This window comes from Chiloscyllium plagiosum, chromosome 1, assembly GCF_004010195.1.
Source record: "Chiloscyllium plagiosum isolate BGI_BamShark_2017 chromosome 1, ASM401019v2, whole genome shotgun sequence".
Taxonomy (NCBI): Eukaryota; Metazoa; Chordata; class Chondrichthyes; order Orectolobiformes; family Hemiscylliidae; genus Chiloscyllium; species Chiloscyllium plagiosum.
Window position 1 is genome coordinate 119,377,257 of NC_057710.1, and position 26,757 is coordinate 119,404,013.

At 39.3% G+C, this 26,757-nt stretch overlaps 1 protein-coding gene across 5 annotated transcripts in view; it reads right to left on the minus strand.

Moving 5' to 3' along the window:
• lin54 (lin-54 DREAM MuvB core complex component) overlaps window positions 1-26,757 on the minus strand; it is an 85,271-nt gene that overhangs the window by 5,203 nt on the left and 53,311 nt on the right. For 4 of the 5 annotated variants that reach the window (XM_043695212.1, XM_043695199.1, XM_043695198.1 and 1 more), the window contains 3 exons: window positions 23,568-23,670; window positions 11,151-11,288; window positions 2,382-2,584 (listed from right to left, as the gene is read on the minus strand). In XM_043695212.1, coding sequence (XP_043551147.1) covers window positions 2,382-2,584; window positions 11,151-11,288; window positions 23,568-23,670 — 444 coding nt within the window. Of the gene's footprint in view, window positions 1-2,381; window positions 2,585-7,925; window positions 8,139-11,150; window positions 11,289-23,567; window positions 23,671-26,757 lie in introns of those variants that run through there. The other variant, XM_043695220.1, reaches the window with a different exon arrangement.

The window sequence follows — 26,757 nt, forward strand, 5'->3', positions numbered from 1 at the left end:
AAGGCTGGTGTTTTTATCCCCAGAACACAAGAGGTTGAGGGGTGATCTTATTGAGGCTCATAATATGATGACGGGCATAGATAGAAAGGTGAATGGCCAGGGTTCCCTGCCCAGGATGGGGGGAGTTTAAAACTAGGGGTCATATTTTTAAGTTGAGAGGAGAAAGATTTAAAAAAAAAAGGATAAGGGACAACTTTTTTATAAACAAAAACAGTGTGGTTCATATGTGGAATGAACTGCTAGGAAATGCATGTAGCGTTATAACAATTAAAAAGACATTTGATAAGTACATGTACAGGAAAGGTTTAGCGGGATATGGGACTAGTTTAGTTTGGGGATATTGTTGACGTGGACTAGTTGGACCGAAGGGTCTGCTTCCATGCTATGCGACGATGATCTCCTCAAAAAATCTCATCAGATTTGTTAGACATGCCTCCCTCTAACAAAGGAGAAAGTGAGGTCTGCAGATGCTGGAGATCAAAGTTGAAACTTTATTGCTGGAACAGCACAGCAGGTCAGGCAGCACATCAGATTTGTTAGACATGCCTCCCTCTGACAAAGCCATACTGACTATCCCGAAGCAAATCTTGCCTCTTTAAATGGAGAATTCCAGTTATTCCTAATTGTTTACTTTCTTTTCCTTGATATTCCATGTGCGTGCGCGGGGGTGTGCGCACATGTAGCCCGGGGGGGGGGGCATGTGTGTGTGTATGCGGGGCATGTGTGTGTGTGCACGGGGGCGCCTGTATGCATATGTGCACACGTATGCGCTCGTGTGTGTGTGTGTGTGTGTGTATCTGTGCGAGTGTGTATATATGTGTGTGGTGACAATCATCCCCTGGTTTTGAATAAAGCATGCATCTGTTTTAACCCTAAATAGTTGCTGCAGGTCATTATAGATTGGCCTTTATCAACAGAAACAGGGAAATAAATATGGAAGAAGAGAACAAGAACAAATTCAAATCCTCTCTCCCCATTTGTCTGCAACACAGGACCTTTTTAACACCACAAGAACAAAATATATTTTATCTTCTGCAAAATATATCAAAACAATAGTTTGCATTAATACAATGTTTTCAATATCTGAAAAGTTCTAAGCCCATCAGATGGGCCAATGGACTGAGAAGTGGCAGATGGAGTTTAACTTAGATAAATGCGAGGTGCTGCATTTTGGGAAAGCAAAGCTTAGCAGGATTTATACACTTAATGGTAAGGTCTTAGGGAGTGTTCCTGAACAAAGAGACCTTGGAATGCAGGTTCATAGCTCGTTTAAAGTAGAGTTGCACGTAGATAGGATAGTGAAGGCGGCATTTGGTATACTTTCCTTTATTGGTCAGAGTACTAAGTACAGGAGTTGAAAGGTCATGTTGCAGCTGTACAGGACATTGGTTAGGCCACCATTGGAATATTGCATGCATTTCTGGTCTCCTTCCTATCGGAAGGATGTTGTGAAACTTGAAAGGGTTCAGAAAAGATTTACAAGGATGTTGCCAGGGTTGGTGGATTTGAGGTTTATAGAGAGTTTGAATAGGCTCAGGCTGTTTTCCCTGGAGCGTCGGAGGCTGAGGGGTGACCTTATAGTGGTTTATAAAATCATGAGGGGCATGGATAGGGTAAATACACAAAGTCTTTTCCCTGGGGTGGGGGAGTACATAACTAGAGGGCATAGGTTTAGGGTGAGAGGGGAAAGATATAAAAGAGACCCAAGGGGCAACTGTTTCATGCAGAGGGTGGTACGTGTATGGAATGAGCTGCCAGAAGTGTGGAGGTTAGTACAATTACAACATTTAAAAGGCATCTGGATGGGTATATGAATAGGCCAGGTGCTGGCAGGTGGGACTCAATTGGGTTGGGATATCTGGTCAGCATGGACAAGTTGGACCGAAGGGTCTGTTTCCATGCTGTACATTTTTATGACTCTTCAGATATTTAACCAATATATGGACATCAAACTCAAGGCAGGAGATTTCAGGACCATTGAATTAAATAGAACAGAAGTAGCGAGAACAAGTTATGATAGCCCCTACATCTGAAACAGAAACCTATCAATTAAAATAATTTAAAGTATAAAGGTGAATTATGGGGAGATCAAGTGTGCTACACAAAAATACTTAAAAACCTATAATTTCAAATTAAACAGACTTGAAACAATTCTGAAAACAACAAATGCTGGAGATCAGTGGGTCAGACAGCATCCACAGACAGAGAGACAGCAAGCTCCATGGATGCAGTCTGACCTGCTGTGACCGCGAGCATTTGTTGTTTTCAGTACAGATTCCAGCATCTGCAGTAATTTGCTCCTACAACCTTGAAATAATGATATTTTTAGCTTGTCTAAAATCTGATCCGATCACAAGTTTTGGAATCAGTGAATGACCTACTTTCCCCCACCACTTGTAACTGCTGGCATTGTTCTGGTCAGTAGGTCAGATATTTGTGATGAAAGCTTTGTTTTTGCAGCCGTCTGTTGCTGGACACGCACTTCTGCGGCATCTGCCAAATGCATGAGGGTCTTCCGCTCAGGGCTTTCCTCAAAGTTTTTACAGCCAATACATTTACATATTGATGAACACATTATCTTTGCCTGAGAAGCAATAACATAAAGGGAAAACATTAGACTTCAATGTCATGTATTTCACTCAATCATCATCTGTAGCTGGCAATTGTTTTATGTTTTCAATGAGCTGAACCATTTTGATAAAATAATGTTGCACTTCTCTAAAACAAAAGGCACAATAAGCAGAACTGTCAAATTTTCATTTAAAGGTCTACCAAATATTGAAATGCTGAGAAGACTTCAAGAAAACTCATCCCATGCACTATTACTTTAAATCAGAACTGTAAAGAGTAATGTTCTCAAGTTTGTCATAAACCACTCTTAGGATTATACCAGTTGTTATGAGAGTTCAATTCCAGGACCAATCTCCACTCGCCTGAAGTGTGGTGACACTCAGATTAAACCACCACCAGTTCTCTCTCCATCTAATAAGACAGCAACCCTATGCTCTGAAAGACAATGTTGACTTTACTGTTCCGCAACTGATTTTTCCATTCCCATCATTGCAACATTGAGAAATGACAGACTACTCAGAGAAAAGATGTACAGATTCCATATAAATTATACGACCTAACCTCACCAACATTTATTTTGTAAGGTTAAACGTAGTATTTAATTCACTCATAAATGCTTTATTTTTGCAGTTTACTGCTGTAAATTGTAGTCAAGAGTTTTACCAAAGGGAGTTCAATGTTAGTCTTACAAAGGCATCATTGAGGAGGAGGATTCTTTTATTAAAATCTTATGAGATTTTCAGGCAGCAGAGGATCGGGTGTCTGTTATATAGCACTTACACTTTATCTTTTCAGCAATGGGCAGTAGTAAAAGAAAATTGACAAGTGAATACAGGCAGTAGATCCAATGTAATACGTTACATGCCCCCAAAGCTTTGTCCACAAGACAGAGCACTGAGGCAAGAACAGTCCAAATTTTCAAAAAGGCTAAAAGGCACAGATGCAAACATCCTTCTTGGTAGAGACTAAGAGCACAGGAAAAAGGGAGAATTATTCAGTTAACAAGTAACTAGTTAGACCTGAATTTAGGTGAAACATTATCCCATAAAGAAGTAAACTTATGAAACAGACTGAGCAAAAAGACTTCCATAATGTGTTCATGAATTCCTTCATTGGAAGTGTTGGTTTCGGATCAAGATTATGTTCCTAACAAAATGAATAGACTCAAAGGATTAAATACTTCACCGGTCACAACATTTTCCTCTAAATTATCATGCTAATTACCATCTACAAATGTTTTCAGCACAATTGCACTGACATGTTAGCTTTGAAATTTGCAACTGGGTGGCAGGATCTTGTCTCTTACTGAAGCCCGTTTCCCACCTAGCACCCATTATTTGTTATGGAATGAGTGAAGCCTCTCTTCCAATTCCTCCAGTACCTTTTGTATGGAGCACTTCATCTCTTTCTACTTATCACCATTTTAAAATTCTCAATGACTACTGATCCTACCAGACTAAGAGTCAAATGTCTCAGAAACCGACCCTTCAATCTAACTCATCTGCGCCGGCCAGATCCCAATCGGACCTAGTGCCATTTGCTGCAATTGGATCCATGTCCGTCTAAACCTTTTCTAGTCATGTACCCATCCCGATGTCTTTTAAATGTTGCAATTGTACCATCCTCTACCACTACCTCCGGCAGCTTGTTCCATGTATACACCACCCTCTGCATCAAAAATTAACCCCTCAGGTTCTTTTTAATTTTTTCCCCTCTCACTTTAAATCTATGCCCTGTAGTCATGCCAATTGTTGTGCTGCTATCCCTTTTCAACTTTTGAAATTAACCTTATCCTCAATTTTCTTTCACAGCTTTTATATGTCTTCTTTCTTCTAAATGTATTTCTCTCCTATTCTCAGTACCTAATATCTATTGTCATAAAACTCTATTTGTGCTATCCACAGCCAACCTCTCATCTTTGCCATTGTCTATCATTGCTTCCATGGTAATTTCTCGCCAGTACTGTGTACATATCACAGATCCTTATCTTTAAAAACTTTCTGTTCTCTCATAATAGCTTCTTATTTTTGACTTGGTGTTCATTTTATCTCTTCAACACGTGGGTTTATATTTTTGTGGAGGCACAATATAATTAAATTGAAATTGTTGAGCTGGCAGGACTTGGAGAAAGGCAAGTACGGTATGTGGAAAGCAACTATCCAGGGCTATACTGTTGTGAATTGGGAACAGATATTTTAGTGATGCAATATTACCTATGAGAATTCAGAATTCATTGTGCTAAAGTTCTCACAAAAGTATGTGTAAGTGGGATAGAGTCATCTGCAGACCATTGTCTACATTCAGACTTTTACAAGATCCAAGCAATTTGGTTTGTTGCTGCATTTGTTTCAAGTCTCTCTCGTACTGTTGCAGTCTACTTTTCTTACAATACTCCAAGTGCAAAGCATTGCTGCTATAGCATTGGAATATAACCCAACCATGTCAAAACATTAATTTGTTTTGGATGGATTAAGTTATTATTATTATTCATTTGTGGGAAATGGCCATCATTGGCAAGGCCAGAATTTGCTCCAGTTTGCTAAATGCCCCCTGGACTACATGGTAGAGGGCAGTTAAGAGTCAATCACATTGCTGGAGATCTGGAGTCACAGAGACCAGATCAGGCAGGAGCAGATTTCTTCCCCAAAAGGAGATTAACGAGCCAGATGGGTTTTTAATGACAATTGATGATAGTTGTCATAGTCACCATCAGCTTTATATTCAAAATTTGTTAGAATTTGAATTCCACAGTAATGGTGCGATGAAAATTCCACCTCCAAAGCATTAGCCTAAGCATCTGGATTACTAGTCCAGTGGTATTATCATCACCTCTCCCAATTATGGAATTGAAACAAAGCAAAACTTCTTTCCAAAGTAAAAACAGAAGACAACAATAAAGGTGCTCAGTCAAATTAATTGATTTTGCAGATGATAGCAAGCCAGAAAAGTTTGGAGAATCAAAGTTGGCCACTCACTAATACAACAAAAAATGGGTTGGATGGAATATATGTGCAAAATAACAGATGAAATTTAATGCCACTCGCTCAACTTGCCCAAACAATGGAATAAAACAAACAAAACTACATAACCAAAACAGTCAAACAGAAAGTTATCCAAGTTTTATCGCACACTGGCAATGTTGCACCTAGAGATTGTTTAGGTCAAGAAAACTAAGCCACCCCATAGGAAACGCAAAGACCACCTGCCAGGCAGATGCCTAGAATGAAAAGCTTACACTTTTGGACAAGAAAGGAGATGTTAACATTTCAACTCGGAAAGGAGGTTCATAGATTACGTATCCCTCACAGTGCTATAATGAAAGGACTTTCAGTATCTTGCGACAGTGAAAGTGCAATGATAGAGTTCAAATTCAAATTGATATAAATTTTATGTGGGGGTGTTCTCATGCACCAGTTTTTTCTTTTAACAAAAGTGCTAGCAGTAATGGGTGATGCAGTCCAGTTGTGGTAAATTGTTGCAGTGCCCCTTGTATATGGAACATACTGCTACCACAGTGTGCCACAGGCAGAGAATATGCATGTTTAAGGTGGTGGATGGGTTGTCAATCCAACAGGCTACTTTGTCCAGGGCGGTGTTGAATTTCCTGAGTGTTTTGGGAGCTGTTCTCATCAAAGCAAAATTCCTTTATAATTCTGACTTGTGCTTTGTGGAGTCAGTGGTGAGGTACTTGCTGTAGAATTTTCAGCCTCTGGCACACTTTTGTAGCCAGAGTATTTACATAGCTTGTCCAAATAAAGTTTGTGGTCCAGGATATTGATGCTGGGATATTCAGTAAAGGTGTCAGACAATCGAAGGGTGATGGCAAGATTCTCTCTTGCTGGAGATAGTCATTGCTTGGCACTTGTATGACACAGGTGTCTTGTCATTACCAGTCCAAACCTGAATTTTGTCATGTACCTGCTACTTGCAGCCATGGACTGCTTCTTCGGATGATGACAGGACTGACACATGAAGTCAAACTAGATCAGTTAGGACTATATTCACTGAAGTTCAGAAGAATGAGAGAGGATCTCATATAAACCAATTAAATTCCAACAGGACTAGACAGGGTAAACTCAGGAAGGATGTTCCCGCTAACAGGGAAGTCCTGAACGAGTGGACACAGTCGATTTAGGACTAAAGTGATAATATTTTTCACCCTGTCAGCAATAAGTCTATGGAATTCTCTGCCATAGAGAACAGTGGAGGCCAAAGCAATTAATACTTTCAAGTTGGAGACAGATATAGTTTTTAGGATCAAAGGAATCAATGGGTATGAAGTGAATGCAGGAACAGGGTCCTGAGTGGAATGAGCAGCCATTATCATACTGAATGGCAAAACAGGCTTGAAAGATGGAGTAACTTACTCATTATTTACGATGTTTCGGTATCTTTCATTTAATGTCTCCTGCTTTTCACCCTATCACAGAAATTGTTTATTTCTCACTGCTTCACTAACCCTCCATTCTAGCTACTTTGAAGCTATTACATTTCTAACTGTTTCCCAGTTTTGAAAATAAGGGACCTGATACATTTAACTGTTTCTCTCTCCATAGATACGATCAGCCATTTTCTGATTTAATTTCAGTATCTATGGAGACGGCATTGAATGTTGTACGATCATGAGAAAACATCCCTAATCATGACGACATGAGGGAGGCTATTGATGAAGCAGCTGAAGGTATTTGAGGAATTCCTGCAGTGATGAGCTGGGCTGAGGTGACTGATTTCCATGAAACACAACCTCCTCCTTTTGTGCCTACATGAACCCAACCAGTGGGTTGACTCAAATAATTCAATTTTGCTTGAAGTTATTGATACCACACCTGATCAAAATGTACCTTGATGTCAAGAACTGTAACTTTCACCTCTGGAATTTAGCTGGGTTTTTTTTCCAAGTGTTTGGACAAAAGCTGTAATGAGGTATGAAGAAGAACACTCTTGGCAGAGCCCAAACTGAATATCAATAAGTGAGCAGGTTATCACTCAGTAAAGTGCTTCTTGATTGCACACTCAGTGTTATCTCTCATTGTCGAGCACAGGAGCAGGGATGTGTTGTTACCATGTATATAGGACCTTGGTATATAGCACCTACAGTGCCTCAAGAAAGCACAGCAAAGGCTCACCAGGCTGATTCCGGAGATGGCAGGACTAACTTATTAGGAGAGATTGACTAGGTTAGGATTATATTCATCTGAATTCCAATGAAAAATGTGGGGGGGTGGATTTCAAAGACTTACAAAATTTTAACCGGATAGGGAGGTTGTTCCCAATGGTGGGTGTGTCCAGAAGCAGGATCACAGTCTGAGGATTTGGGGTAGACCATTTAAGATGATGAGGAGCCATTTCTTCACCCAAAGCATGGTGAGGAATTAATTACCACAGGAAGTAGTTGATGTCAAAATATTAAATGTATTCAAGAGGCAGCTTGGGACAAATGGCATCAAAGGTTATGGACAGGGGGGCGGGGAACAGCAGGATTAGGCTACTGAGTTGGACATGATGAATGGTGGAGTAGGCTTGAAGAGCTGAGTGGTCTCCTGCTACTCCTATGTTCTATGCTGATGCTGCAAAGTAAACAGATAAGGTGATTGGAGACATGTAGAAATGTGTTAGACATGACTCAAAAAGGCATTCATGTACACTAAAGGAATATAAAAAACTAAATCTGGACTACCATTTCAAATTAAACAGAGTTTGTCAAACTATTGAAAGGTAAATTTAAGACTGATAACAGGAAGTTTCTCACATGCAAAACAAATCAATATTTGTGATGGACTTAAAAAAACCCAAGAACTGCAGTTTCTGCAAGTCAGAAACAAATTAGAGATTGCTAGAAAAACAGCATCTGTGGAGAGAAAACAGAATTAGTGTTTTGGATCCAGTGACCCTTCTTCAGAACTGAAGAACAAAACACAGTTCCTGCCAGACCTACTGAGTTTTACCAGCAATTCTATTTTTGTTGCTTGTCATAGACTGTCTGGTAAACTGGAAATGAAAACCTGAAAATTAAATCTAAAACAGAATAATAGAGGTGGGGAAAATGTGCAGTTTTTTCTGGCTGGCTAGATTAAGATTTAAAATAGTCTGCCTGCTGAGATACTGGCATTCCTGCTCCTGAGAAATATCAATTAGCTCATAGACGGATAATTATATTTGAATGGTGAACTTGAAAGCTGCAGAATTCTGTGAATTTCAACATCTGTGTCTTCAATAAAGATGGGGCTGGAATTTTAGGAGCTGACCTTCGTTGCAGTAATAATGGTATAATGATAATTGGCAGTTATTCTGAAAGCTATGATTACTTGAGATAAGTTTGCATCCAAATGGTAACTTCAGCTGGCAGGAACTTCAAAAGCATAGCATAAATGTTTCTATTTGTGGGGTAGTACATTTGAATTTTCAAATTCATTTGATCAGGTTCCACACAAGAAGTTATTACGCATCAATTCTGTATGACTGATTCCTTTTTCTGAAGCTTTGAGTTTTCAAGCACCCAGTCAGGAGTGACATCTTCCCACCTGCCTACCACATCAATCCATGGGTTCATGGTAACTGGAATAACATATTAGCATGAATTGAGAATTGGTAATTGGGAAAATAACAACAAACTGATCTTTTTCAAGCTGGCAATCAATGGAACAATGTAAGGATCAATGTTACAGCCTCAGCTACTCTCAATTTATATTAATGACTTAAATGAAGAGAAATTGTATCAGCAAACTTGGATGCACTAAGTGAAATGGAAAAGTAAGCTATGAGGAACTGAGAAGTGCAGGAGGGAAGGTGGCAAATTGAATATATTCACTTTGGTTGGAAAAATGGATTTCTTCCAAGAAAGATTGGAAATGTTGATATTCAGAGGAATGTGGGCATTTTTTTGCACAAATGTCACAGATAGGAAAGCCACAGGTATATCATGCAAAATGAAAATATATGGTATGCTAATGCTTTCTTCAAAGGAATTGATGTAGAAGGGTGAAGGTGTCTTACTGCAATTACATAGGATTTAGGTACTTGGAGAACTATTAACTGATGAGGATATACTTGCCATAAAAGGTGGTGCAACAAAGTTCGTTAGACTGATTACTGTGATTAAGGAATCAAGTAGACCTGGTCTATATTTCCTACAGCTTAGAAGAATGAGGGGTAATCTCACTGACACATATAAAATTATTAGTGGGATTGATGTGGTAGACAAGTGGGAAGATGCACCCCTGGCTGGGTACTTAAACTCAAAGCTTCAGAATAAGGAACCAGTCACTTAAATTGAGGCGAAGAGAAATTTTTTCATTCAAAAGGTTATGGACTTATGTGAATCAGTCCATAAAGTTGCAGATGCTCAGTTGAGTTTATTCAAGCCAAAAATCAACAGTTTTTTTGGACACTAAGGAAACGATAGGTAAACATGTGGGAAGATGGAATTGATATAGAAGATCCGCCATGATTTCAGCCTGCTCAATAATGGCCAAATGACCAAACCTTGCTCCTATTTCTTAGGAGAAAGTGAGGACTACAGATGCTGGAGATCAAAATAGAATGTGGTGCTGGAAAAGCACAGCAGGTCAGGCAGCATCCGAAGAGCAGGAGAGTTGATGTTTCAGGCATTTGCCCTTCGTCAGAAATTAGGCTCATTCCTGACGAAGGGTTTATGCCCAAAACATCGATTCTCCTGCTCCTCGGATGCTGCCTGACCTGCTGTGCTTTTCCAGCACCATATTCTCGACTCCTATTTCTTAGTCTACATTCACATGTAGACCAAAACTAGGGATCAAAAATACAAGATAATCAGCAATAAATTTAACATCTAAAGAGTTTATAAATGTGGAATTTACGATACAAAAGAGAAGTAGTAGATAGCATAAATGCATTTGAGGGTATACTGGCTAAGTTGAAGAGGCAGAAAAGGAGTAGTGGAATACACTAATAAGATAATGTCAAAAGGCTAGTATGAAACTCACATGAGGCATAAACTTGGTCTTGAGTCAAATGGTCTGCTTTTCTGTGCTGCAGATGCCATGTAATATTGATGAGTGAGTATTTTTTCATAATTTTTAGAAAGAGGAAATGTATGGACAAGACAGAAGCCAGAGATCCTTGAAAATTCTTTCATCTTTAGATTGATTGGTATTTGATAACTTCGTTCAGCAACAGCTAGAGATTGCAATTAGTTAAATCATCCCTGGTCTCCAGAAGTTTAGAAATCAGTCAGGAGTTTCATCTTAGCCCTGTCAATCCTGTATACATTTAGATGTTGGGTCAAGCTAAGTTCCAATTTAGCTGAAATGTCTGTTAGTCAAGCAATCCATTAATTTCACACAGACTGTGTAACATTTGAGGAAGATGCCCAAGAGTTGTCAGATTGAATACCAGAAGGCAGTAGAAACCCAAGAAAAGAAGAAGGATGGAGAAGAACACATTAGTACATTTAAAAAATAGTCAATCTATAAAGTCTTCTGAGATAGATTGAAATTTGTAACCTTGGGCATATAATGAAAGACCTTTACTCTGTGGCCAAGTAATAGTTTACTCAGTTTCAAATCTAAAAGTCCAGAACAATATCTTGCCATCATGCTTACCTCATAGCATTCACAGTAATTTTTCAGACACCCTGATCTTTTACAGTTACATCCTTTGCTGTGTCGTCTATCAGATTCACCTTCCTTTCCTTTCCCAATCTTAGGTTTAAATGCTTCTGGATTTCTGTCAAGACATGCCTAGAAGAGAAGACAACTTTAGGGCATTTAGAGATCTAGGTTTAGAATAAGTCGTCAAAAATGAACATAACATTATGCATTAGCTCTTCTTTAGTTTAGGTTTTGTGGTCAGAAACAACTAAAATCACAGAAAACATGGCAAGAATCTTGCTCCAGTCAGATTATTTTGCAAGATAGCATTCAGCTAACTAGAGAAAACTACCAACCCAAAAGTTCACACACAAACTGGATCCAAGATGTTATCTTATAACGATCCTTGTAAACGTTTGGCTTTGATAAAAAGTGGAGAAAGAAAGATGGCTTTCATAACATCAGAATATCAAATCCAAAAAAAAAGACTGACCACGCCAAAGTCAAATTTTATCACTTTTAATCCCTTATTTTCTCATTACCCATTCCATCTTAAAAATGACATAACTTCTTTGCTGTACCTCTATAAGTTGGGTAATGATCACATTTGGCACAAAATTGTCTAATAAAAAAACTATATAGAAGCAAGGATGGCTGTTAACTTGCACTGCTGTAGAGTTACTCAGAAGAACACCACAAATTGTTTCTGTGTTGGTTTGTGTGATATCAGTTCACCTTTGTTCAGTCAGCATTAAAGGAGAGAATAAATGTGGGAAAAGGAAAAATTGGATCAGGAAAATCCAACAGGATCTCCATTGAGTTGAAACTCATGAATAGATCACATAGATCATGGACAAAAGGCAGCTTGGCAATCATGTTCCTATAGCCAAAAGGCCTGCATGTGAACTTAGGCCCTCTTTTGGTGACCTGGCTTCCTTCCACAGTCACCTTGATTTCCATTCTCTCTGCCCGATGGAGGGGCATGTGACTGTACAGAAGACAACTGCAATACATTACAAGAGAAAGCAATGTCCTAAGCCTTAGCAGAAGAGAATGTTGCTCTGGTGTCATTCTGAATTCTCACAGCAAGGATGTGCAATCGAGGGCAATTCAAAGGCAGATCAGGTGAAGTATCTTCAAAGCTTGCTACTTCTCTTCCAAATAATGATAGCTGACTCTAACAGATTCAGTGCTGTGTAAAGAAGTCTCTCAGTTAGTCCATTTCTGGAGTTGTTCAGTCCAAATGACCAAAACTTTCACAAAGGCAGTTCCTCTCATGTTCACCTCACTATCAGATGAAGGACAATGAGAGACTAGTTTCCTTTTGAAAAGTGGATTTTCACTGAAAAGTTTAACTTAAATCAGTTTCTTAATAAGTTCAATTGGCTGTCACCGTTAGACAGATGGCTACCAAAGCATTCAAGCCACACAAAGAAAAATGGCAGGAGCAGGAACATGTTATGGTATTTCTTCTCCCAACTTCTCTCACCTACATGGGCCTGGGAACCACCATGCCCACCTCCATCCCCACATATCAGACCTAGTTTTGAGATTAAAATATTGGTTTTATCTTGTAAAATGTGGCCATAGAATCAAACCATATTTACAGAAGATCTCCATTCACTTAAAATGGTAAGAACTATTGCCATTACATCCTTTAAATACAAATCCTTTGTAAATTCCCTTTTCTGACTTTTTAAAAAAAAAACACTCTGAAGGCCTAATAAATCTAAACTGGTTTGTTAAAAATTCAAGCTTAATTTCTTCTCTAGAGTTTCAAACTGATGGGTTTTCAGATTTTCAAAACAGACTGCAATTTGAATGTTCTTTGAAATAGAAATACAAAATCCATGGGATATCAGCATCCCTGCAAGATTGGTATCTCTAGTCCCTCCCTATTGTTTCAAGTAGCTTGCTGGGCTACTTCAGGAGCTATTGGGAGAGGTTGAAGTCACAAAGAACAGCGATCAGGTTTTCTTAGCGAAGAAATGATAAAAGAACTAGTTGTATTTTTATTACAATATAAAAGCTTTCAGATAATTTTTAATGAAATCAATTTCTAATTCAGATTTAATTTCTTGTTAAAAGCAGAATTATACCCTGAAAGTTACTGGGGGGAGCAACTGAACTAATATAGCTCAAAACAGTCCAGTCATTTGGATTACTAGTCCAATAATTTAGTGACGACACAACACTAAATATTTACACAAAATAGACTAATCAAATATAGAAACATAACAGAAGGGCATTCAAACTTGCAAATCTTTTTTGCCACTCAATAGAATCCTGGCTGATCTTCTACTCAACATTATATTCCTTGTTTTTCTCCATATCCCTTGTTTTTCGCCATATCCCTTGATGTCTTTAATATCTAAAAAATTATCAATTTCTTTTTTGTATACACTTAATAGTGGAACCATCACAGCCTTTAGTGGAACAAGTTGCATATGTTGACCACCCTCTCTGTAAATAAATGCTTCTTAACACGATCCGAAATGGCCATCCCCATAACACGACACAGTGACTTCTGAATCCAGACTCTACAACCAGGGGCAACATCTTCCATGCATCTCATCTTTTTAGTCCTGTTAGAATCATGTGTTTCAATAAGATCCCCTTTCTTTTTTCTAAACTCTAGTGAATACAGACCCAGTTGAAGTAATCTCTCATATGACAATCCCACCACTTTTGGCATTAGCCTAATGAACCCTTCACTACCCTCCCTCTATGGAAAGTGCATGAGATATTCCAGGTGTGGTGTCACCCAGAGCCCATATAACTGCAGTAAGGCACGATGGCTCAGTGGTTAGTTCTGCTGCCTTACTGCACCAGGGACATGGGTTTGGTTCCACCTTTGGCCGACTGTGTGTGGAGTTTACACATTCTCCCCATGTTTGCATTGGTTTCCTCCAGCTGCTCTGGTTTCCTCCCATGATCCAAAAGATATGTAGATTTAGTGGATTGGCCATGCTAAATTGCACATAGTGTCCAGAGATGTTCAAGGCCATGGAAAATGCAGGCTAGGGAGACTGTGTCTGGGTGGGACGCTCTTTGGAAGGTCAGTGTACACTTAATGGGCTGATAGGCCTGCTTCCACACTGTAGAGATTTGATGATTCCTACTTCTGAACTCAGAATAGTTTTACAATGAAGGTCAACATGCCATTTACCTTCCTGATTACTTGCTGCATATAGCCTGTTTACTTTCAAATGACTGGTGTACAAGGACCATCCATATTTTTTGTAATCCACATTTCCTAATATTTCTTAATTTAAATAATACTCTTATTTTTCACACGGAAATGTTTAAATTAATATTTACCCTTGCTATTCTTCATTGGCCATGTGTTTGCTAACAATCAACTTATCTGGACAGTCCTTGCATCTTTCTCACATCTCAATATTGCATATTGCAGATAAATGTAGCACAGAGCCATCATAAACAAACTGCACCATTCACAAAATTACTTAAGCTCGAATTTTTCCTGAAACAAAAATTGCACTTTATCAGGATGTGCACAAAAATCAATCATGAATTCCCATGTATAACATACTCCACGACATCATTTACAGGAGCAGCCACCAAATCAAAAACAAAAGAAAATGTTGTAATGAGTAATATGAAGCAATATTGTACTCAATGTATTAGAAAATGCATAAAAGCACCTAAAGTTAAGGAGACAGACAATGTTCATATTTAATAAATACTTCATGTCATAGGAGAGAGTGAAGCAAGCCTTCAAAAACTTGAAAAGGATAATGTGAAGGACAACTAGTCAGTATTTGCATGAACAAGAAAACTGTTCCCAACAGTCTTCAGGTATTAAGTAGTTGCCAAGCAGCAGGAATAGAGTCAGAGTGAAACCCAGGATGGGATAAACAGTGATGACTTGAGGCCTAAGAGTACTAGTCCAGTGCCATGACACAGTTAGGTTGGGAGTGGACAGCTGGCATTCAAAAGAGAGAGAAAATAAGGTGTGACATCACAGGAAAGCAGCCAAATGGTTGTTCAGTATTTCTTTGTAACTTTCCCTCTGTAAACTAAGGCATTAGAATAAACCACAAACCAGGAAATCAATAATTTGAACTGGGGTCGAGTATTAAAACTGAGTAACTGTAAAGGGAATGATTAAAATTAATAGTAATGTCACAAAAACATTCTTGTGTCAAACAGTGAATATGTAAAACAAAGCCAGCATGCTGGATTTAGGGGGGAAATTGAGCTACAAGTTTTTCAAAAAGAGCTGGAGAAGGGGATCAGTAAATTGAGATATTGGAGGTTTTCAGATTCTGTTAGTAGCAGGAATTGTCAAATTTCTGGCCGAGAGCTCAGTGAATACCAATGGGGTCACAGATAAGTGTGGAGAGGTGCCTTTAATGAAAGTTTACTCGCAGAGCGTGGTAGTTGTCAGGCTGGTAACAGTGGATGTGATCCCAGCCATTGTCCATGTAAAGGGTGGACCTTGTGCTAAGAAATGACTTGGCTAGCTGAAAGACTACTCGGCAAGAGACTGAGAAGGTTGGTAAGATCAAGACAATTCTAAATGGACTGAGGAAGGATCAAAAGACCTGCAGGAGGCAATAGGGACCATATGAATTAAAGTGGCTAAAGAAAAGCTAACAAATTAAGAAGGGTCAAGCTTTTTTCTTAATTTGTTCACCAGATACGGATATAGCTGGCTAGACCATAATTATTGGCCATCTCTGATTAGCTTTGAGCAAGTGGGAATGAGTTGCATTTTTTCACCACAGTAATCCTTGGTATGTAAAGACACCCTCAGAGCTGTTAGGGATGCATTCCCAGGATTTTCACCTAATAGTGAATGAATAGCAATGTAATACCAAGTCAGGATGGTGTGACTCTTGGAGGGGAACTCCAGATGGTGTTCCCATACATCATCTGCTCTCTACTGCAGATGTCACAACTGAAGCAGCCTTGGTGAATTTTGCAATGTATTTGGTAGATGATACACTCCACTGCTACTGTGCGGCTGTCGTGAACAAAGTTAATATTCAATTTGGTGGACGGGATCCTAATCAAGTAAGCTGCTTTCTCTTGGATGGTGTCAATTTTGTTGAGTATTGTTGAGAGACACACTCATTCAGGCAAGTGCACAGTATTCCATCACACTCTTGACTGTGACATTATTGATGGCAGACAAGTTATGAAGTAGTCAGGTGGTGAGTTACTTGCCATAGAATTCCCAGTTTCTGAACTGTTCTTGTAGCCATGTTATTTACCTGGCTGTTCCAGGTCAGTTTGTGGTCAATGATAACCCTCAGTATGTTGACAGTGAAGGATTCAGCAACAGTAAAGCCATGGTCAAGAGCTGCTGTTAAATAAGATGGTCAAAATGAATCCGTTGACTTTAAAATGACCAAAGCAGGAACAGGGTTAAAGAAAAATTGGCTGAAACAAGAACATCCTAAAAATGACTAGCAGAGACCTGACGTGACAGGACAAACTAAACGACCTCAAAAGTAAAGGCATATCAAGATAGGAGCAATTAAAAATATGATTAAATGTTGCATTCAGTTCACAAGGAAAAGAGTGCGACTAAGACTAGTATTTTAAAATTGAAACAGAACAACTATGTAGGCACGAAAGCCAAGTTCTCTGAAGCAAACAAGGATATTAGAATTGTAGGGAGTGTCAAGTTTAGAAATGCAGGTTCCTTCAGGGTCAACTTGAATATCTTACCAAACAATCTATCTAGAGATGTTGGGACTCAAATCTGGGTCTTCTTACCCATCGAACTGCAGCCCAGTCTTCGAGATATTTCTCATCAATTCCAACTTTACTGTCTGCCAAACTGAACCCATGTCCCCAGAACAATAGTCTTGGTTTCTGGGTTAGCAGACCAGTGACGTTACTACTGCACCACCTTGTGACAGAAAAGGGTCAACCAGAACAGCTCCTCACTTTTTCCAGATGTGTAGTAACAGGTTTGAATAGGTTATTGATTAAAAAAAATAATCTTACCTCTGATTGGGCTGATTAGAAAGTATCAAGAACCGATTTCTACCTTTGAAACCTTGAGAGACAGAAAGGCATATGGGGACTAGAGTACATTATCCCCCTCTTCCACCAAAACTATTTTGTCTTGATTGTTGTGAAACTGTCCCAAATAGGCAGTGTTTGTTGTTATTTGCTTAATTAGTTTGTTGAGCAATTTGGAGGGGAGTTTTACAAAATAAAAAGCAGCTACGTTGTTTGCCATGGTGAGCAGTGCCAGTAATTTGTTTTAGATTAATTAGTTAATTGGGTGATTTTGGTGATTATGTTTAAAAGAAAAATAAAGAACTGGATTCTTGGAGAGAGGATTGATTGGCTGGCTGGAAACAGTATGCATAATAGATCTTTTTCAGATTGGTGGGATATGACAAGTAGGGTCCCACAGATGGGTTAGGCCCTTTTTATTTTACAAGCTGTATTAAAAACTTAGGTTGAAGTCTGGTGGTTAAATTTGCAGTTGACACAATGATAGGAAGGAAAGTGTGTTGTGAAAATGATGTAACAAGGATGCAGACTGATACAGATAGGTTAAGTGAGTCAACAAAACCTGGTGGATAGAATATAATAGAAACATTCAACAGAAGGAGGGGAGTTGAGGGCTTTACTTTTTTTTAGGGCAGAGGTAGATTGATTCCTTTGCCTAACAAGAATCAAACGTTAATTAAGATAGATGGAAATTTGGAACACAACTAGATTAGCCACAACCTCATCAAATGGCAGAGCAAGTTTGAAAGGCCAAATGGCTTACTTCTACTCCTAACATATATGTTTGTATTTAAACGGGTATAGAGAAGTCCCCAGGCAGACAAAACAATATTAAGGAATGAATTCAACTCCACAGGGGTATTTCCGAAACAACAACGACCAAATGTAGCCTAAAACAAGCCATATCAACAAATTATAAACTCCATGCTTGATTACATTTTTTTTCTGTAATCTGGTAAACCTATCCTTCTCAATTCTAATACACGTGTGCGCAATACATATGAAAATTGGTGCGTGCTTCATTATTTTACTTAGATTCGTTTGAGTATAATAAAACAGATCTCTTTGAAGCTCAAGAAAACCTGTGCTATTGGTTCTTTCACGTTAACGGGCATGCAAACAGTTACTAACTGAATTGGGCAAACATCCTTGTTAAGCACAAGCCTTTTACAGTCAAACGAGGATGGGGCAGGGGGGGGAACCATTAGACCCTTCCTCACCTGATTGTAATGTTTACAGCAAGCTACTATCTAGATTTTAAAAAGAGGAACTAGTGATTTTTTTTAAAAAAGTCATGGATGGGTAGTTGAGACCAGCTATTGCAATTCCTGAGCTATATAGGAACCTGAATATTTCATGGGTCTTGGGTGAAACGTAAAAGATATGTCTCCATTTGCTTGAACTCGGGCCTTTGAAGCTTGATTGATGGCTGCAGTCACTGTGGAGCAGAGATTGTGATAGTCATTCAATTGTGTGCTCCAGGAGGTGGTCACACCACAGGGGAAGTTAAAAGTCCCACAACACCAGGTTATAGTCCAACAGGTGGTTATTTGGAAACACTAGCTTTCAAAGTGCTACTCCATCAGGTGATTGATGAAAGACACAATCACCTGATGAAGGAGCAGCACTTCGAAAGCCAGTACTTCCGAATAAACCTGCTGGACTATAACCTGGTGTTGTGGGATTTTTAAACTTTGTACACCCAGTCCAACACCAGCACCTCCAAGTCATGAACACCACAGGCAGTGTGTTCAACTGAAAGACAATGAGTGGACACACTAAAGAATAGAAGAGGTGACTGAGGTACTGAAAGAAAGAAGAAAGCACAGCAAAAAAAAAAGTAGAAAGGAGCGTAGTAGCCTGCGACAGCTCAAAGTGAGAAAAATTATTAAGGAGGGAGGCCAGAAATACAGGGGCAGCAACTGAAATAAACAGGGTGTCAAACATTGACCCAAAAAAAAAAATGCTGGGAATGCCCGAGCCAAAACAGACGATTCTGTCAGGCGTCAAGTCCTTGCAAGATCAGCACCCAGACAATCGAACCAGAGAGTCCCCAGAATACATTAGGAAGTGTGAAAAGGGCAATTTAACCCTTCCTGACAAACAAGCACTTGATGCACGGGGCAGACATGCTTCAGTATGACAAAAGATCAGCTGTATATTCTGAGATGGAACCAGACTTCCAGGCCAAAGAGCAAAGGGATTGTTGTTAAGCAAGCCAACAAGAACTATTAGCAGCATTTCAAAGTGATAAAGCCAATTAATTTGATACTTCTGATTGGTCAAATCTTGGAAAGTTCCAAAAGGTAGCCAGAAGGGTATAAGAATCCAGCCTGGCAGGAGTTGGGGGACCTCACTATCCAGCCTACCTATAGGCATATTGGGATACAGCAGCAACCACAGCAGCTTGCCTCCTGACCAGAGAGGGAATCAACATGTGAAGAGAGGAACAGACCAACAAAAACTATGAGTATCTGCCAAGTATTTTAAGCTTCTAAAGAAATTAGAAATAGAGTTGTTAAACATCTGAGAGAGACCCTGTTCTAGGCAACAGGAGTGTATAAAATTCCAAGTCTCTTCCCAAGCAGAATCCAAATCCACATCACAACCACTTCCAAATGGCTTCCTCTGCCAAAATGTTTTGAAATCAAAAATTACCAGGTTATAGTCCAAAAGGTTTATTTGAAATCAAAAGCTTTCGGAGCACTGCCCCTTTGGCAGGTGAAGTGAAGACAGCATTCAGGCACAGACTTTATAATCAGAAAAATCAAAAGATCATACAAATGGCATGAGTGGAGTGTCGACAGGCTGAATAATAGGCGTCCAAAGGTGATCAAGTTTCGGTGTGAGTAAATTGTCAAAAGCAGATAACAAGTGGAGGGAATACCCATAATCTGATTAATTGAAGCAGAGATATAATTACAAAAAAATCAAAAATAAGGTAATGTTGGAGATAAACCAAACAACTGGAACAACATGCTCGGGAAGAGAGTTACATTCTGAGGGTCTAACTAAAGTAACATGTAATCTAAAACCGTACAAACTAATTAAGGTAGAGAGATCATAGGTTATCAAGGTGATGGGATCAAAATAGGACAGTAAGGAAGATTTTACAAATACTGAACAGTATGGTGGGGTTACATGCAGCACAACATGAATCCAAGATCACTGTGGAGGCCACCTTCATCTATATGGACTTGATCATCAATTTCTGCTCAGGATTCTGCATTGCCGTGTATCTCAAAAAGTTGCCTTGAGGGATGCTTACCCAAAAGATTGGAGGCTGAACATCCTTGTGCGCTGCAGTGTTCCCTACTGGGAAGGGAATTCCTGTCTAACGATTGCTGCATGGTGTCCAGTCATCTGTTGTCTTAGTGTCTCTGCATGATCACGCCAATGTACCATGCCTCAGGGCATCCTTGCTTGCAACATGTGAGGTAGACAACGTTGGCTGATCACGAATATCTGCCAAGTACATGGTGGGTGGTGTTCCCACGTGATGGTAGTATCCATGTTGATGATATGGCCTATCTTGCAGAGGTTGCATGGCAGGGTTGTGTGGTGTTGTGGTCGATGATGTCCTGAAGGCTGAGTAGTTTGCTCTGAACAATGGTCTGTTTAAGGCTTGGTGGTTGTTTGAAGGCAAAAAGTGGAGGGTAGGGATGATCTTGGCAAGAGATTGGTCGTCGTTGACGCATTGAAAGCAGCAAAGAACATGGCATAGTTTCTCCGCTTGGTGGAAGTACCGGATGACGAAGCGTACTTTGCCAGTCATATCTTGTGTTTGCCTTCTTAGAAGGTCATTGTGATTTTTCATTGTGGTATGTCGGGACTGGTGATGGAGTTGAGCATCATATTCTATTCTCATGAGTGCTTCTTTAGGTGTCTATTGTGTTCATCCTCGTCTGAGCAGATTCTACGCATGCGGAGGGTTTATCTGTAGGGGATGGCTTCTTGAACATGTTTAGGATAGAAGCTCGAGAAGTGCAAATCATGAGGTTATCCACAGGCTTGTGACAGAGTGAAGTACTGAGGTGTCCTTGACGGAGATGTGCGTGTCCAAGAATGAGACTGATTCTGAAGAGTACTCAATGGCAAGTGTGATGGTGGGATAAAATTTTTTGAAATGACTACGCAATGATATCAGTGATTCCTTGTCATGAGTCCAAAGGAAGGAAATGTCAATAATGTATCTGGCATATCGTGCAGGTCGGAGGTCCTGTGCAAAGTAGTCTTGCTTGAACTTGTGCACAAAAACATTGGCATGTTGTGGTGAACGTTTGGTCCACATGGTTGTTGCGTGTGTCTGAGATGAAGAGCTAGTTGTCAAAGATGAAGACGTTGTGGTCAAGAGGAAGTGGATGGGTTTATGACGCTCATGTAGAATGCCAAAACATCCACTGTGACAAGGAATATTCCTGGTTTGACTGGTCTGTGGGTGCTACGTTTCTGTAGGAAGTCTATAGTGTCGGGATAGAAGCTGGGGGTTCCTCATACAGTGGGTTTCAAGATGCCCTCGACATAACCAGAGAGGTTCTCACACAGGGTCTGTTGCTTGATACATTGGGGTATCTAAGTGTGTTTGCTTGGTATATTGGCAAGACCATGCAGATGTGAAGACAATGGATAAATGGACACCATGCAACAATCGCCAGACAGCAAAGTTCCCTCCCAGTTGGGATACACTTCAGTGGCTAAGGACATTCAGCCTCCAATCATCCCATATCCATGATAATGACCTTGGGTTAATGTTGTGCTACATTTGATCCCATCATACTGTTCTGTGACATCTTCCTTACTGTCGGTTTTGCCACCATCACCTTGAGAACTTGTTGTCATCGAAGAGATCACAGAATCCCTACAGTGTGGAAACAGGCCCATCGGCCCAACAAGTCCACACTGACCCTCTGAAGAGTATCCCACCCAAAACCATTCCCCTCCCTATTACTCTACATTTACCCCTAACACATTCCCGAACAATATGGGCAATTTAGCATGGCCAATTCACCTAACCTGCACATCTTTGGATTGTGGGAGGAAACCGGAGCACCCAGAGGAAATCCACGCAGACACAGGGAGAATGTGCAAAATCCACACGACAGTCACCCGAGGCTGGAATCAAACCCAGGTTGCTGAAGCTATGAGCCACTGAGCCACCATGCCGTCCACATGATCTCTCCACCTTAGTTTGTACAGTTTTTGATTACCTATTACTCTGGTTAGACCCTTGGCATGCGACTTTCAATTAGCATGTTATTCCAGTCATTTGTATTGTTTCCAGCACCCTTTATTTTTGTAATTATTGATATTCAGCTATTTACACTTTACTCACACCATCTGACACTCTTGATCACCTTCAGAGACCTATCATTTGGCCTGTCGACACTTACTCACACCATGTGTATGACCTTTACATCTCTGATCATTAAATCTGTGCCTGAGTGCTCTCTTCACTTCACCCAATGATGGGGCATCACTCAAAAAGCTTGTGATTTCAAATAAACTTATTAGTACTATAACCTGGTGTCATGTGATTTTTGACATTGTCCACCCCAGACCAATACCTCCACAAAATGTGTTTCAATTTGGTCTGTACAGGACCTCAAGATGGAAAGTTTCCTAAGCTGGGTACAAGTTAGCTTTATTTTTGGACCATGAATTCAACCAGGAGTAAAGGCACTTACTTTTCCTGTTTTGAGTATTTCAACAAATTTTGGCCCGCATATTTCATGCCCAGCTTTCAATGAAAAGAAAATTAGCCACCAAGCTCTTTCTCCTTGAAATGTAAAAGTAAATATATGAAATTCTTACATCACTGCATGACAACATATTCAGTGGAGTTGACTGGAAAAATATTCATCAGCAATTCTATTTCAGATCTGTACTCCATTGGTTACAACCACATTGAATTATTCAAAGTCATGACAACCAAGTTCATGCACAGCCCCAAAAATCACATCTGACTCAACAGCCAAGAAAATAAATTGTTAATAGTAATTTTTGTTCTTTCTGTCAATCGTCTAATCCACTCTTCTTTTCCTGCATGACTTGTCATTACAAATTCAAGATTCCATGCATCTTTAATACCGAGTGGTCATTCCTCAAATGTGAACTTAAATTATTGAGTTACGGGTGCAGCCCAACCATGATTCTAAACCTACACACATCTGGCAATCCTGTATGCATTGTTAGCTAGGCTCACTGGAGGGAAAAGCAAAAAAATAGTGACAATTGTTGATTCGCAAGTCAAGTTTAAAATGTGTACTGGTGGGTGGGGTAAACAGGATGAAAGTGGATTGGTGAGATTGGCAGACATCCTGGGCAGAAAGAATCCTAAGATTAACACTGAGAACTTTCTGCACTTGTCAGACAAAGCACATTTTTAATGTTGCATCTTTAAATTCAAGAACTACAAGTATAGCACCTCACCTTTATTGCTTTTAGCCGCTCAGCTTCATGTTCCAGATTGTTGAAGCAGTTAGTACAATTGCAGTTATTGCAAAATTCTCCATTTGCAAAACAATCACAGTATCTAAAATGAAAAGGTGAAATTTTACATGAATATCAAATATATTAAGTCCACAAATACATTTAAAACACTAAGGAATTCATCACTGTCATATTGTGGACCATTCCTGAAAGCTTGGAGGTTTAGCTCACATTTTATAAAAACATTGTAATATACGCAAATCAGAGATTTAATAAGGGTGGCTATTATGTATTTTAGGTTTACTAAGTTTTTACGTTGATCTAGTAAAATGAGGCAGTTTGTGTCTGCCACAGTCTACTCAATGCAGACAGCATGACAAGTGATCAGCTTAGTTCCCACAATTCAGCTGTGAACATCAAATTTGATGCTTTCTGAATGATTTTAAGAGGCAGCAGAGTTTCCTTCCTTGCACTCATCTCCCATCTGTCGTTTGGCTAAGGGAATACCAATGGAGTCTGCCTTGGGGTTTCTCCATCATTTCAGTGGGCTGAAAGAATTACTGGCTACAAGCAGACAGGAGTGGTGCTGGAAAAGCACAGCAGGTCAGGCAGCTGTGCAGACTGCAGATCTCCAGCACCTGTAGCCTCCCTTTTGCCTACAAGCAGACAGGGTAACCCCTACAGCTTCCATATAAGAAAGGAAGAAAGCAAAGTTATCATGAAACAATAAACAATACAAATGGTAAAGCACAATGATTATTTTAGCATCAAGTGTTCTGTGCAACTTGCATGCTCTGTGTAATGTGAAAATATTTTGAAAATTGTCAAAAACTGAGTGATGTGACGACCGATTGAACTGACTGCAGCACTAAATTGATTAATTTGAAACCCCTTATTCTTGACATGCACCTAATAATCTACACTTAGACACAATCTAGGGCTCTTTTGGTGCAGGGATAATGTGTCAATCATTGAGCCAGAAGGCCTGGGTTCAAGTCTCAACTTGCTCCTGAGGTGTATCACAACAGGTTGATTAAAAATCATTTTAAAATATTCATTAATTTTTAAAAATAAAAACAAACATACTTTAAGATTTTGGTGCTCAACCTGCTGTATGGTACATTTAACTGTGAACTTTTTGGGGGACAAAGTTCTTCTGGGAAATAAGTCACATGTAGCACTTAAATGATCAAATTTGATATCAGTTGCATATCAACCAATTCATTGGCAAAATGTAGTTACAAAGTGAAGTAAATGATAAGCAAGGGGGTCAATATCATCAGGGAGTTGACAGGAATGTGGAGAAATCATATCAGTCACAATTTTATTGAATGTCAGAGGAGCTTTGAGGGGATGAGTATCCTATTCTTGATTCTAATGCGTTGGCATGTATCTAGACACCATGACAGACACAATGTATTCAAGGATGGAAAATAAATATTCCAGGGTTTACAACATTTGAGAGACAAGCAGAATGGCTAAGGAGCCGTAGTAGTAAAAGATGACAGAAGGTCTTAATAAGAGGCCTCAGATGATCATGAAGTAAAATCAACTTATGAAATTAGGAATAGCAGGAATTAGACAACTGAGGGGAGTACTTTAAAAACCCCTAACAGTAGTTATAACGTTGCACACGGCATTTGCAAGTATTCATTATAGCTTGTAATAGAGGCAATGTGATAATTGTGGTGGACTTGAATCTTGTTATAGACTGGACAATCACATTGTCAAGGGTGCTCTAACAAAGGAACTATGAAATGTTTTTATAACAGATTCTTGGAGCAATATGATGCAGAACAGACTAGGGATAAAGCTAATCTAAGATTTGGTATTTGTATTGAATCAAGGTTAATTCATAATGTCCTAGTAAAAGGCCTTTTGGAAACTGTGATCCTAAAACCTAGAATATTACATAAGTCATACAATATGGATTGAATTGCATGTTAAGTCAGAAGTTGATGTACTCCAAACACAAACATAAATCTTTAATCTTAAAGCAATTATGTGAGTTTGACAGAAGAACTAGTTAAAAGTTAATTGAATAAGTAGTCTAAAAGCCATGACTGTAAGTGAACAATGGGAAATAATTGAAAATGTTCAGATGTACATCCTCTGAAAAGCAAAACCTCAGCAAATCAGACCCATCCGTGGCTCACTCCAAAAATTAGGATAGTAATGAATTAAAAGCAGCTTTTAACATTACAAAAATTATGGCATCAACATTGAGGATTTGGGGAGTTTTCTGCTCATCCTGCAGTGTATGCATTAAATTATGTGCATGTGTCAAACTGTTCTTGAGAATGTTCACTCCTGAAAACCAAGTTGCCGTGATCTATAACCTTGTAAGTAGATTAACCTACCATCATCTTGGTGTGACTAAAACCTAGAAAAAAAAACATTTGTCAACATGGTGACACATGCTCACCTGACTATGAGTATAACGCCTAAAGTGTGGTGACTCCTATGTTAGTGGGTCCAGGGCAGTGGAAGTCTCTCTTTTGGTTACTGGAGGCTAGTTGCTGGCGTGGACTGGATGGGAAACAGTATTTTTCCATTTTTCTCCCCCCAAAAGAATTTGTTCTTAAAAATCTGTAACGAGGTCCCTTGGTACCTAAAAAATCCCATAATGTGACTTGCAAACATTTCATTGTACTCATTTGAGTACGTGACAATAAAGCTAATTCAATTCAATGTTCTGCTCTTTTTTAAAAAATAAAACATATTACACACCACCACATTTTTCCTAAAGAAATAGAGGTTCTAGAACGAACTCAAGTCTCAGCTGCACTACTTATCACTTGGCAACTTCACCTTCTTCAATGAGCTCACTCGCTTCTGTTAATCCTACTTCCTTTAAAAGTTGCATGTAAAGAATATTTAAAAATACATCTTGGTGAATATTAAGAACAAGAAATTTTAACTAATGAATTTTATGCTGAGAAAATGCAATTATCATCAGATAATTAAACTCCAGACAGCTCTTGTGCAATTTAGTTATTCTGTACCTTTGATGCAAGTTGCCACTAGACTTTTCATGATGCTTAGTTGTTATGCTTTACCTATTTTTGTGTTCTACTTGTTTATTGAGAATTTTATCTTCCTCTCTACTCATGTGAAAACTGACACTGGTCTTCCTTACTTGACCAACCTCTGTTACAAGTTCCCCACAAATATCTTCATTTCCCTCACC